Genomic DNA, 12,301 nt, shown 5'->3' with positions numbered 1-12,301 from the left:
CTGGTAAACAACCAACACTCTCAGTGCATCCGTTGCCTCGGGGAATCATACATTGCCCAGAAGTGTAACTGCTGTCACATATTGAAATCTAGAGCCAGAAAAAAACAGGGAGATCAAACTTTGTCTCTTCATGATGCAGAGCTCGCTATGCCCAGCTTCTGACCCAGCCAAGGGACCCCTCTTATACACCAGTCTCTGAGCAAGTCTCCTGCCTCCACTGTCTCTGAGCAACACTTCTCGAGGGCATCTAAGAGGAAGACCCAAGACTCCTCTCATAAGTCTTCCAAAGCCCATGTCCTGTGTTTACCAGGTATAGAATCTACCTCAAAAAACCCAAGGTTGTCGGTGTCTTCAGTTACTTCAGTGCTATCTCCTCTCCAGTCTGGTCCCCATGAAGCTGCTGCTTTATCAAGTACCAGTGGCACCGTTAGACTGAAAGAGAGCAAAGCCTTTGGTCCAGCGAGATCATCAGTACCATCAGTGGACTCAAGCATCAAGAGGAGCTCTTCCATTGCTTCATCAGTACTGAAGAAGCCTACTTGGGCTCCTACCATGTTTCCCTCAGAGTAGCTGAGATTCACAGTACCATCTGCTCCCTCGGCCACTATTATCTCTTTGCACACCATGGACTCAGTAATGACAGCACACTCGGTACCACAGGAGTTTCGTTTTCCCTGCGACCTGGCTGTAACTAAGATGCCCGATTCTCCACTGCTTGACTCCAACATATTTTCGGTACTGAGGGTATCAAGATTGCCATAAATTCACCTGGTACTTATGGTTTCACCCCAAATTTATGCTCCACCATTCTATAGTGAGTTTTAGGAGGAGGACTCTGATGAAGGCCTTGCCTCAGTTTCCCAAATATTGGTCTAAGGCTCTCATCCCTACAGAGGTCCCCTTTCCAGAAGTGTCTGATAAGCCTAGAACCACTTGTGACACAAGGGCGCAACCGCCAGCTCGCTGGTCTGAGCACCAGTGGGTGCTCCCTCCTGTGCCTTATGGACCACCACCTTGTCTACTGGGATCCTTGGGTGGCCTATTGCCATCAAGTTTTCAGGGTTTTGAGTACCACCCTCATAGATAGCTAGGCAGCCTTCATCATCTGCCCTCTCCAGGAGACATGATCCTCAAGAAGAAACCTTTGAGGAGAAGGAAGCTAGAGCTGATGGAGAGGTCTCTCCTTCAGCCATCATCTCCTCTTCATCTCCTAGATGAAGCAGTTATGCCTCCTCCACCTTTGCAAATGGTTTTAAGCAGTTTCAGAATCTGATTAGGAAAATTGCCAACTCCCTGCAGATCTCGCCCATTCATTCTCTACAGTGATAGTTATGAGATGGGCTTCCTGGCTCCAGCTCTCTGGATTTCCACAGGAGATCCAGAATACGGTGGAAGACCTCCCTTTTGATTAGTCTAAATTGTTTGCAGACAGCTTGGATGAATCTCTGCGCACAGTAAAGGACTCCAGATCTACTTTGCATTCTCTTGGGATCTATATATCTGCCTACAAGAGAAGGTTTAGCAACTCCCATATCGCTCAAAGATCTTGTCCTGCCCAATTCCCGACCTTCAAGAGGTCGTATGAGCCATATCAGAAGAGAGAGAAATTCCAGCGAAGGAAACCATCCATCTCTAAGTCTTCGACCTCATACCCTTCCACCTCCAAGCAGCAATTCTGACAAGCTGGTGGAGGGTCTGAATTACCATCCTCATCCTTACTAGATGCACCAATTCACCTGTATTCCTCCTTTCAGAAACTGTTTTTATCACTTCAGGTGAGCTTGAGAATCAGTCACTTCAGAGAAATAGGTTTTGGAGATCATCTCCACGATGTACACCATCCACTTTACTATTCGTCCACCAACTATCCTGACTTCCCCTTCCCTTTTCAGAGACCTCTCTCACAAGAGCTTGCTTTGTCAAGAAATAGACTCTCTCCTACGCGTGAGTGCTATAGAATCAATTCCCGTGCAGTACACAGAAAACATATTTTATTCCAGGTACTTCCTGGTACCAAAAAAGAATGGCGGGTGGAGACCAAGCCTAGATTTGAGGCTATTCATCACTTATGTGAAGACACAAAAATTCAAAATGGTGACACTTGAACCAATAATTCCGTCACTAGATCAAGGAGATTAGTTCTCGGCCCTCAACATTCAGGACGTATGTTTCCACATTGCGATCTGCCCGTCTCACAAACAATTCCTACATTTTACTGTAGGCCAGAGCCACTCTCAATACAGTGTGCTCCCTTTTGGTCTATCATCTGCCCCAAGGGTCTTTTCAAAGATCATGTCAATAGTAGTGGGGCAGCTCCACAGGCAAAGTATTTTAGTGTTCCCTTACCTAGATTATTCGCTACTGCAGTGTTGCTCCCTGGAACTAACTTCACAGGCTACTACTTCCAAAGCCATAAAACTCTTCCTCAAATTGGGCCTACAATTGAACATTCAAAAATCCCCTTTAACACCTGTGCAAAACTTAGAATTCATAGGAGCATATCTCGATTCAGTAATGGCAAGAGCCTACCTTCCCACTGCACAGGTTTGTGGCTCTTTCCAACATAACCAATAAAATCCAGTTCAGCCCTCAAACCCGGGTCAAGAACAGTCTTCAGTTGTTGGGGCATGTGGCAGCTGGTACCTTCGTCATAGATCACAAAAGACTACCTTCAAGGGTGGCTTGGGACTGTTTATTCATCAGACACAGTTTAAATATTCTACTTTCCATACCCACCTGCGTAAAGGAATCCCTCAATTGGTGGAAAGACCATCACAATGTTTGCACGTAAGTCCCCAAAGGTTGTATTAATGATGGATATGCCCTTGCTAAAGTGGGGAAAGCATCTGGACACTCTCACAGCCCAGGGCAAGTGAACATTGCAAGAAACCACGCTACACATCAATCTCCTGGAACTGAGAGTGATCAGATACACCTGTCTCCAGTTTCTACCACTAATCAGGGGCAAGTACATAAAGATCTTGACAGACAATGTGTCATGCATGTTTTATATCAACCAGCAAGGAGGAGCAAGATCCCCCCCACTGCGCCCAGGCTCTCAAGGTTTCGAATTCGTGCATATCCACCTGCATATGCAATCAGATCATCATCCCAGCTGCTTATCTTCCAGGGGTTCAGAGTGTGACCATGTATACACCCAGCAGGTACTTCTTTCAAGACCACAAGTGGGAAATAGATTTCAGCATGTTACTCCACATATACCAGCAATGCCCTGCCCCCCAATAGATTTATTCATCACAGCAATAAAGAAAAGATGTGCCCAGTTTTGCTCCAGAGGTGAGATGAGTCCCCAATACCTAGGGGATGCTTTTCACTTTCACTGGTCGTCGGATCTACTGTACAAATTTGCACTGACTCCTCTAATAACCAAAGTTCTATTCAAAATAAAAAAGGACAAAGCCAGAGTCATCCTATAGTTCCAGCCTGGCCCAGACAAACATGGCTTCCTTACCTGATACAGCTGGCCGTTTGCTCACCAGTCACTCTCCAGGCCTTTCCTCATCTCCTCTCTCAGGAAAGCGGGAAGATCCTTCACCCAAGTCTTGGAGTGCTTTGTCTCAAAGTGTGATTGGTTGATGGTTTATGGGGTTAGAGAGGTAAAGAGAGTACTATTACACAGCAGAAGACAGTCCACTCACTACATATACTCTCAAAAATGGACCAGATTTGTCTGTTGGTGTGACCTCAGCATAGTTCACTCATGACCTCATCACTACCAGATGTACTGGACTATATCCTGACACTAAAAAGTTTGGGGCTATCAATAAGCTCTGTTAGAGACCACCTGGCAGTCGTCATGACTTTCCATTCTCCAACAGAGAGTTATTCCACTTTTGCCCACCCAATGACAGTGAGGTTCCTCAGGGTGATCATAAATCTTTTTTCCCCCAGTCAAGCATCATTTTTCGGTTTAGGGCCTGAGTCTAGCCTTAAATGCCTTACATGACCACTGTTTGAACTGATGATTACATGCTCACTTCTCCATTTATCAATGAAAATGACATTCCTGATGGCCATCATGTCAGCGTGATGGGTTGGGGAAATAGGGGCCCGTATGTCATGCCCCCCCTTCACAGTATTTTTAAGGACAAAGTCATGTGATCACACCCCAAATGTTTACCTAAAGTCTCCTCCAAGTTCCATATTAACCAACCCATTCACCTGCCAGTGTTCCACCCTAAACCTCACCTAGATAAACAAGAGGCACTGTTGCACTCCTTGACATCAGAAGAACCCTGGCCTTCTATCTGGACTAAACCTTCAGAAAGACCCCCAAATTGTTTGCCTTGCGTGCAGATAGATCAAAAGGGTCTGCAATTTCTAATCAGATTTTCCATGTAGATAACTGATTGAATTAATCCTTGCAATGAATCTCATAATATTCAAGCATCTTCAGACATATGAACTCTCTCTACATGGTCCATTTCTGTCTGTATGGCATGTCTCAAAAACATGCCCATTATTACTGAAATATGTCAATCCACTACAATATATACATTTGCTGAATACTATGAAATAACTCACAACTCTGCTTCCGATACTGTGTTTGGTTCAGTTGTACTGTTTTGTACTGGACTCAACTACAAAGCCCTTCTCCTCCTTAAAGGAGAACTGCTTGGTAGTCACCGAGAGTGAAGCACTCATAGGGACACTACTTGAAGAAGAAGAAATGGTTGCTTACCCTGGGCAGTAACTGTAGTTCTTAGGGTAGGTCTATACTTACTGCACGGGTCGACGCAGAGAGTTCGACTTCTCGGAGTTCGAACTATCGCGTCTAATCAAGACGCGATAGTTCGAACTCCCCACGCGCTCCGGTCGACTCCGGAACTCCACCACCGCGAACGGCGGTGGCGGAGTCGACCTTGGAGCCGCGGACTTCGTTCCCGTGGCGTCTGGACTGGTGAGTAGCCCGAACTAAGGTACTTCGACTTCAGCTACGCTATTCGCGTAGCTGAAGTCGCGTACCTTAGTTCGACCCCACCCCCCCTTAGTGTAGACCAGGCCTTAGAGATATGTGTCCATATGGGTGCTCCACTATCTGCCCTATTTCCCCTCTGCTTTCAAGTTCTCTGCTATAGGGCTTCATGGTAGAGAAGGAACTGAGGGTGGTTCACCCCCTAGTGCTATATAACAACGGCACGGGGCTGACTAGCACACATGCGCAGGCTGAATGAACACTGCGATGAGAAATCTCCGATCAGATGCGCAAGGAGTGCAAGCACACCTAGAGTGGATACCCATAGGGACACACATCTCGAAGAACTGTACTTACTGCACAGGATGAACAACCATTTCTTTCTTTTGTTGAAGACATATTTTTATTACATAATTTTGAACCTGACAGTCCCTCTGCAAATAAAATTGGAGTTCCATAAGAAAATGAATATATTAATAACTGTGTCCCTGTCTTTCAGGCAATTCGTTGCTACATAGCCCCATGCTAGACCTGGACAGTGATGTGCGTCCGTCTCCACTTGGTCATCTCAGTCAGACTGCTTCGCTGAAAAGGGGCAGCAGCTTTCAGTCGGGTCGTGATGACAGTAAGCATCAGTTTCATTTATAAAATAAAAATCTACTTCTGACAAATCCCTAGGCCTGTGTATTTTACTGTGTATTCCCCAAATATTAAAATTTGACTTAGGGTAATCATATTCATTGTTTTAGTGTGTTGACAGAAAATGAGCCACCAGTCCATAACAGAATAATATATGTGTATGAAAGTTATTTGCATATTCTGCCTCTACTACCCTATAAAGACATAGAAGTTTCTTAAAGGTAAATTGCAAAGCGAAAAGGGTGTGTGTGCTTATTACATGATGGGATCAGTCAAGGAGGAGCCCACAAAACTGGACAGTTATCCTCCCCTTATAGATAAAATCCTAAATAAAAATCCCCCTCCTACTGAAGCAAAAAAACATCATACCAAAGCAGTTCTCCCCTTGCTGAGATAAAAACTGGGTCCAAATCCAAGTCTCCTTTTCCAAGTTACAGTCAAGGCAACAAAGTCTCTTTCCATGTTGCGTTTCCCTACACATTAGGAACTACTTTCTTAGTTTTATCATATCAGTCTGTTGATCTCTGTAATATGAACCCCAGCTGCATTTAAATGTTCCTCTGTTACTTAACGGCTCCAGGCCTGCTTCTGTGATCCTATAAACCCAACAGGGAAAATAAGATTGCATGCCTTGATTTTACCTGGCTGTCCATAGCCTAGCTCCCTGTTATCTTCCAGGAACTGGATGGGCACATGAAAACCTATTTTTTTTTAAGTTCCCATGATGTAGGAATCTAAAGGTATGTCTACACTTACCTCCGGAGCAATCGATTCAGCAGGGGTCGATTTATCGTGTCTAGTGAAGGTGCGATAAATTGACTGCTGAGCACTCTCCTGTTGACTCTGGTACTCCACTGGAGCAAGAAGCGTAGGCAGAGTCAATGGGGGACTGGCAGCAGTCGACCTACTGCAGTGAAGACACCACAGTAAGTACACCACAGTAAGTAGCTCTAAGTACGTCGACTTCAGCTACAAAAATAGCATACCTGAAGTTGTGTAACTTAGACTGACTTAGCTCACCCTCCTGCCCCCCCACCCCTCAGTATAGACCAGGCCTAAGTCCCATTGAGCCCTGAGTAGTGAGATCACTGGTGGTTGAAACTTGAATTTGTATCTTTGTATCCAAGCCTTCCTTATAGGGAAGAGAACTTTTAGTCGGCCAGTAAAACTTTGTAGTAGGGTTGGGGAGTTGTTTTGGTTTTTGTGTAAGGGCAAATTCTGACGAACAGTTGGTATAAAAATTCAACATCCACACCCTTTCCTTAGAAGCTGAGGAAGCTACAGCTAAGGTTTCGTTCTATTGTGGTGTTAGTATCCCGTTTAGCTATCCAACAAAAGCAGAGACATAAAGTCTTGCTGTTTCTGAGTTTAAAAACAAGCCAGGTAGGGAACAAACTTTGAATCTATCTTTTATACATCATAAAGAGGTATAAAGGAAGAATCATTTTTTACTAGGGCTGTCTATTAATTGCAGTTAACTCGTGATTAACTCAAAAAAATTAATCCAGTTAAAAAAAATTAAACACAATCAATCGCAGTTTTAATTGCACTGTTAAATAATAAAATACCAATTGAAATTTATTAAATATTTTGGATGGTATTCTAAATTTTCATATATATTGTATTCTGTGTTTTAATTGAAATCAAAGTGTATATTATTTTTGCTTACAAATATCTGCACTGTAAAAATGGTAAACAAAAGAAACAGTATTTTTCAATTCACCTCAAACAAGTACTGTAGTGCAATCTCTTTGTTGTGAAAGTGCAACTTACAAATGTAGATTTATTTTTTTTTACATGACTGAATTCAAAAACAAAACAATGTAAAACTTCAGCGCCTACAAGTACACTCAGTCCTACTTCTTGTTCAGCCAGTCGCTAAGACAAACAAGTTTGTTTACATCTAAGGGAGATAATGCTGCCCTCTTCTTATTTACAATGTCACCAGAAAGTGAGAACAGGTATTTGCATGGCACTTTTGTAGCTGGCATTGAAAGGTCTTTATGTGCCAGATATGCTAAACATTCGTATGCCCCTTCATGCTTCAGGCACCATTCCAGAGGACATACTTCCATGCTGATGACACTCATTTAAAAAAAAAGTGTTAATTAAATATCTGACTGAACACCTTTGGGGAGAATTGTCTCTGTTTTACCCATATACTGCCATATATTTCCTGTGGTCTGGGTACACCGCAAGAAGGACAAGAGACACTTGTTATGGATTTTAATCAAGCCGCAACTTTATTATACAGATGTCTGGGACTACCCGGCAGATAACGTGTACAGTGCAGGCAAATCCATGCTTCTTCTTCAGGTGATTTTTCATGTCCATTCCAAGCAGGTGTGTGCGTGCCGCATGCACGCCAGCCAGAAGATTTTCCATTAGCAGCATCCGTAGGGTCAGCCTTGGCGCCCCCTGGAGTGGCGCCTCCATGGCGCCCTATATAGGGGCCCACCGACCCTCCACCCCCTCAGTTCCTTCTTACCACCGGTGACGGCTAGCTGGAACTTTTGCTCACTCTTACAGCAAGCATAGCAGTGTCCCGTTTAAGTGTATATAGTTGTTTCCTCTCTCATAGTTTATACCATAGTTAGAGTTAGTATTAGATAATTAATAGTTTGGGGGAGGTTCCCCCAACGTACACGTCGCCCCGCTGGGGCATGCCCGGGTCCCCAGGGTTTAAACTCTGCAAGGACTGCGGGAAGCTTATGCTGAAGAGTGACCCACATTCTTCCTGCTTAAGGTACCTCGGAGAGAGCCACCAAAGAGACTGGTGCAGTATCTGCAGGGGATTTCGTCCCAGGACTCTTAAGGACAGAGAGCAGAGACTCAAAGTGCTCCTGATGGGGAGGCAGTCTTACGGCCACACTCGGACCCCGAGCTGCCCGACCCAGCGCCCAGCACCTCTTCCACAGCACCCCGGCACCGCTAACAAGTCAGGAGGCCCTGTCTAAGACTTCTAAGCCCCAGCACCGGGGAGAATCAGGACATAGAAAATCGGCCTCTGTGAGGCACCGATCACCATCTTCGGTGCCCGCAAAGAAAAAGAGGCCAGTGAGGGGCCGATCACCCCACCAGGACCTTAAAAGGCCAGCGGCGTCCACGAGTGCGGTGGGACAAGCCGTGCCACAACTGCATCCCTCCACGGTTCCGTCGACTCCTGTCCCAGTGGGGGGTGCAGTCGAGTCCAGACCAGTCGAGATTCCCCAGACCTCAACAAGGATGTGTGTCTTCCATCGACGCTAGAGGCGTTTGAGGCAGCCTCTGACTTATTAAGCCTCCAGGTGCCGGCCTCCCCACACCGGTGGAAGGAGCCACAGAACATGGCCCGACCTCCAGTCCAATCAAGGGGCAAGCCAGCCATGATGTTGCCCCAGTCCTCGCCCTGCCCCTGCGGTACCAGTGCAGAGAGAGCATTCCCTGGCCCCGTGGCACCACCCTCCAGCGGCAGTGGATACTGCTCCCCCTCGATCCTCCTATTCGGAGACCTCAGACTCAGAGGCAGAATCCTACCAATCCAGTAGATCGAGGAGCAGGAGGTCAGCTTCGCAGGCGAGCCAACAACCTTACCTGGTACAGTGGCGGGAGCAGCAGTGGCAACAGCCCTCCCAGTGGTTGTTCTGGACTCTCTGGGCTTACCATCAGAGCATGGGACAGGTGCACGGCCCACGCTCCAGGTCTACATCTGTCTCCTCGACGTCAGAGGCCCCGGCGCAAATGCCTCAACCACTGGCACCGCTGTCAGACAGGAGTGTGCCACATCAAAGCCCAGCACCCCCTAGCAAGACACCAGCACCAGCGGGAACCATGGTCCCGACACTGCAGGCACCGCACAGCACACCGTCGTTCAGTGTCGACCCCGGTACTGGCCGCGGTGCTGCATCTCACATCCACACCGGCCACGCAGCCACAGTACCATGTGCCCCAGGCCCCTGCAGAGATGAGGGTACAGAAGAAGGCCCTTTGCAGGTAATCTCCTCCTTTTCCTCTCCGGATAAGGCGGTTGCGGGAACTTCAGCGGCACTGGCCCTAGAGGACAACCGGGTGCTTCAGCAGTTCCTTAAGCGTGCAGTTCAGAGCCTGGCGATCCAAGCGGAGGAGATCGAGGCAGATGTGGATCCGGTAGTGGACATCCTGGCCCCTTGAGCCCATCTAGGGTTGCCCTACCGTTGATAAAAACAATAGCCTGAGACTCAGAAAACTTTCCAACACCCTCAAGTCTGCCTTCATCTCTCTAGTGACTTGTATGTAATGCTATGGCCTGGCTATGCTGGCCATTGCCGCTGCCAGCTGGGCACAAAATGCCTGCCCCAGGGCAACAACCCTGCAAGCAAAGTCCAGGTGCCCCAGAATAGATTACAGTTCCTGCAGCATGAGTTTTTTAGCCCCGACTGCTCTCTGGAGCAACCCCAATAGCTCCTGAAGCTAATCCTGAGAGAGTCGAGATACACCTTCCCTGATGTCCACCTCAATGCCCAGGTAGGTCAATGTAGGACTACCTTGCCCTCCTTTAATTCTTGTGCAATCTTTTTTTTTAACAAAATGTCCCATCCCAGCTACTGACTTTAAATTTTTTGACATCAGATGAGTCCTATTTCCCACAAATGGGATCCAAAATCCTGCTGTATAACCCTCCCACAAATATGCCCCATCTGCCCTGTTAGGGTAATCCCGTAGGAGAATCCTTAACACATCCAGCCTATCTGGCGTTGGAACCCGTGCCCATTGCACCACCCCCAGCTTGTCCCCCTCCCAAGCTTGTGCTCTGTGTTCCAGACCCTGTTCCATCCACGCCAAACCTGCGATTGGCGCTTGTGCCACCCCCATTCTTGTTTTCTCCCTGTGATCTTCCCTTCCCGCTCTGGCAGGAATGGGCTGAATGGGTCCCAAAACATGTCTATATCTACAGGTGCTTTGAAGAAAACCACCATCATTAAATGCCCAGCAAATATTATTATGTGCCTCGGGCCCCTCCCGAGCTTGCTGCAGTATGAACAAATCACTGTCTATGTGAACTCCTGGCCCCTTGGGTGTCATCCACTCCAACCACTGTGTGTGATGAGGTATGTCCCACTTTATCCCAGTTTGTGTTGCTGCCCTTAATTGAAATGGCTCATCATAATTAAACCAGGACATGCCCCACATTGTGTGCCAGCCTACTTATGCCCATATACTTAACCAAGGCCGGGCTCTTCTTTGGGTAGGCCTGTACTATAACACCTGCACAGATGAGGAAGGTATCCTTCCAATTTTCCCATGTTCTAGGCACCCTTGGTCTCTTGGGCAGCTCGCTGTTTTGCTTGCCTTGCCCATGTTTACTGTCTGTTAACACCTCCCTGTGAAATTGAGGTAATATATCCATGTATTCGCCTCTCAGGATTTTGTCGTTAGTTGTACTGAGTAGGCAAACTCCCATCAGGTCAGCCACCCTGGCAGAACCGTACTCAGGACTGCATGGACGGAGTTCTGCAGAGCCCTGCTCCCGCATAGGCCCCCCAGGAGTCTCTACTCTGTCCCATGAGGTTACATTCCCTGATGGCCAATGAGTCCCCATGTGCCCAGGGGCATCATTCCCAACATGGGCTTCGCTACCCTTGCTGGGAGCCTGTCCCTATCCTGCTGCCCAAACTTGAGCCCACGCTGGGCCTACCCTGTGACCCTGTGCAGACCCCTCACATCTAGCTGCCTGAAGCTGCTGCAGTAAATGCAAATTAGTTTGCAGCAACTATTTAATACCATCAGTGCCCCCACTGAAGGTGTCACCTCTAGGTATGTCTTCCCAGGCTTCTGGACCTCCAACTCCTGGGCCCAGAATATTTACTACCCCAGTAGGCTCACTCCTATCCCCCTCAGGTGAACATCCTGAGGGACTGATTGAGCACAGTCCCTGCACCTCACTGTGGCCCCTGCAACTGCCACCTCTTGCCAGTCTGGAAGGCCGGATACCACCTCTGCCACCCATCCACCCAACCTCTGTCTGGTTCAGATCACACTCACCCCTGGGATCAGCATTACTGCCATCCCTCATGTTCAGTGGAGGAGAACATCCTGGTTCTGGGTGACCTTGTGCTCTTTGGAAGCGCTTTAATGCTGTGGAGAAAACCTCAGAAACAATTTCACTGACCATTTGCTGCACAGCTCCGCTGACTACCTCATTAATCCACACAGCCTGCCCACCTGCATGCGTGGACACTTCCCCTCTGTCATTTCCCTCCCTCAGTCCATGAGGTTACCCTGGGTTATTAAATATACCACCCTGAGCATTAGCAGCCGCTATACTGGTGAGCACCCCCTGCCCCTGCTGCAGTACTGTCTCCCTTGGGTCTCCCTCCAGCCATTGGGCTCCATTGGGACTGCCCTGTGCTGCAGCTGTTGCCTCTGCTTGTCCCCTTTCTGGCAAAGGTACAGACACCTGAGCAGCACCCTGCTCCCAGCCAGAAAGAATTGCAGACTGATAGCCCATACATTTACTTGCAGCACAGCTGGTACATGAAACAGTTAAATTCCCTTGTCTCCCTCTTCCCCTCCCCCATCCCCTTCCAATGCAGATTGATTGTTTCAGACACTGACAAGCTTCGCTTGCCAATTCACCCTCCCCAGTTGCGACTTCTAGCCTGCCTATGGATGGAAGTACCTGGGGCAGAGGGATGCTAGTTCCCCTTCTTTCCATCCTCCCCTTCCTGCGTGAGCCTGAAGCCACGCCGTCTACTGCAGCAGCCACCT

The 12,301-nt window shown here is 47.7% G+C and overlaps 1 protein-coding gene across 1 annotated transcript in view; it reads left to right on the top strand.

The window, feature by feature from the left end:
• EXOC2 (exocyst complex component 2) overlaps positions 1–12,301 on the top strand; it is a 186,492-nt gene that overhangs the window by 92,179 nt on the left and 82,012 nt on the right. The window contains exon 12 of the mRNA XM_045006233.1: positions 5,436–5,561. Coding sequence (XP_044862168.1) covers positions 5,436–5,561 — 126 coding nt within the window. The remainder of the gene's footprint in view (positions 1–5,435; positions 5,562–12,301) is intronic.

This window comes from Mauremys mutica, chromosome 2 (assembly GCF_020497125.1).
Source record: "Mauremys mutica isolate MM-2020 ecotype Southern chromosome 2, ASM2049712v1, whole genome shotgun sequence".
Classification (NCBI taxonomy): Eukaryota; Metazoa; Chordata; order Testudines; family Geoemydidae; genus Mauremys; species Mauremys mutica.
This window is presented reverse-complemented; position numbering and strand designations above follow the sequence as displayed.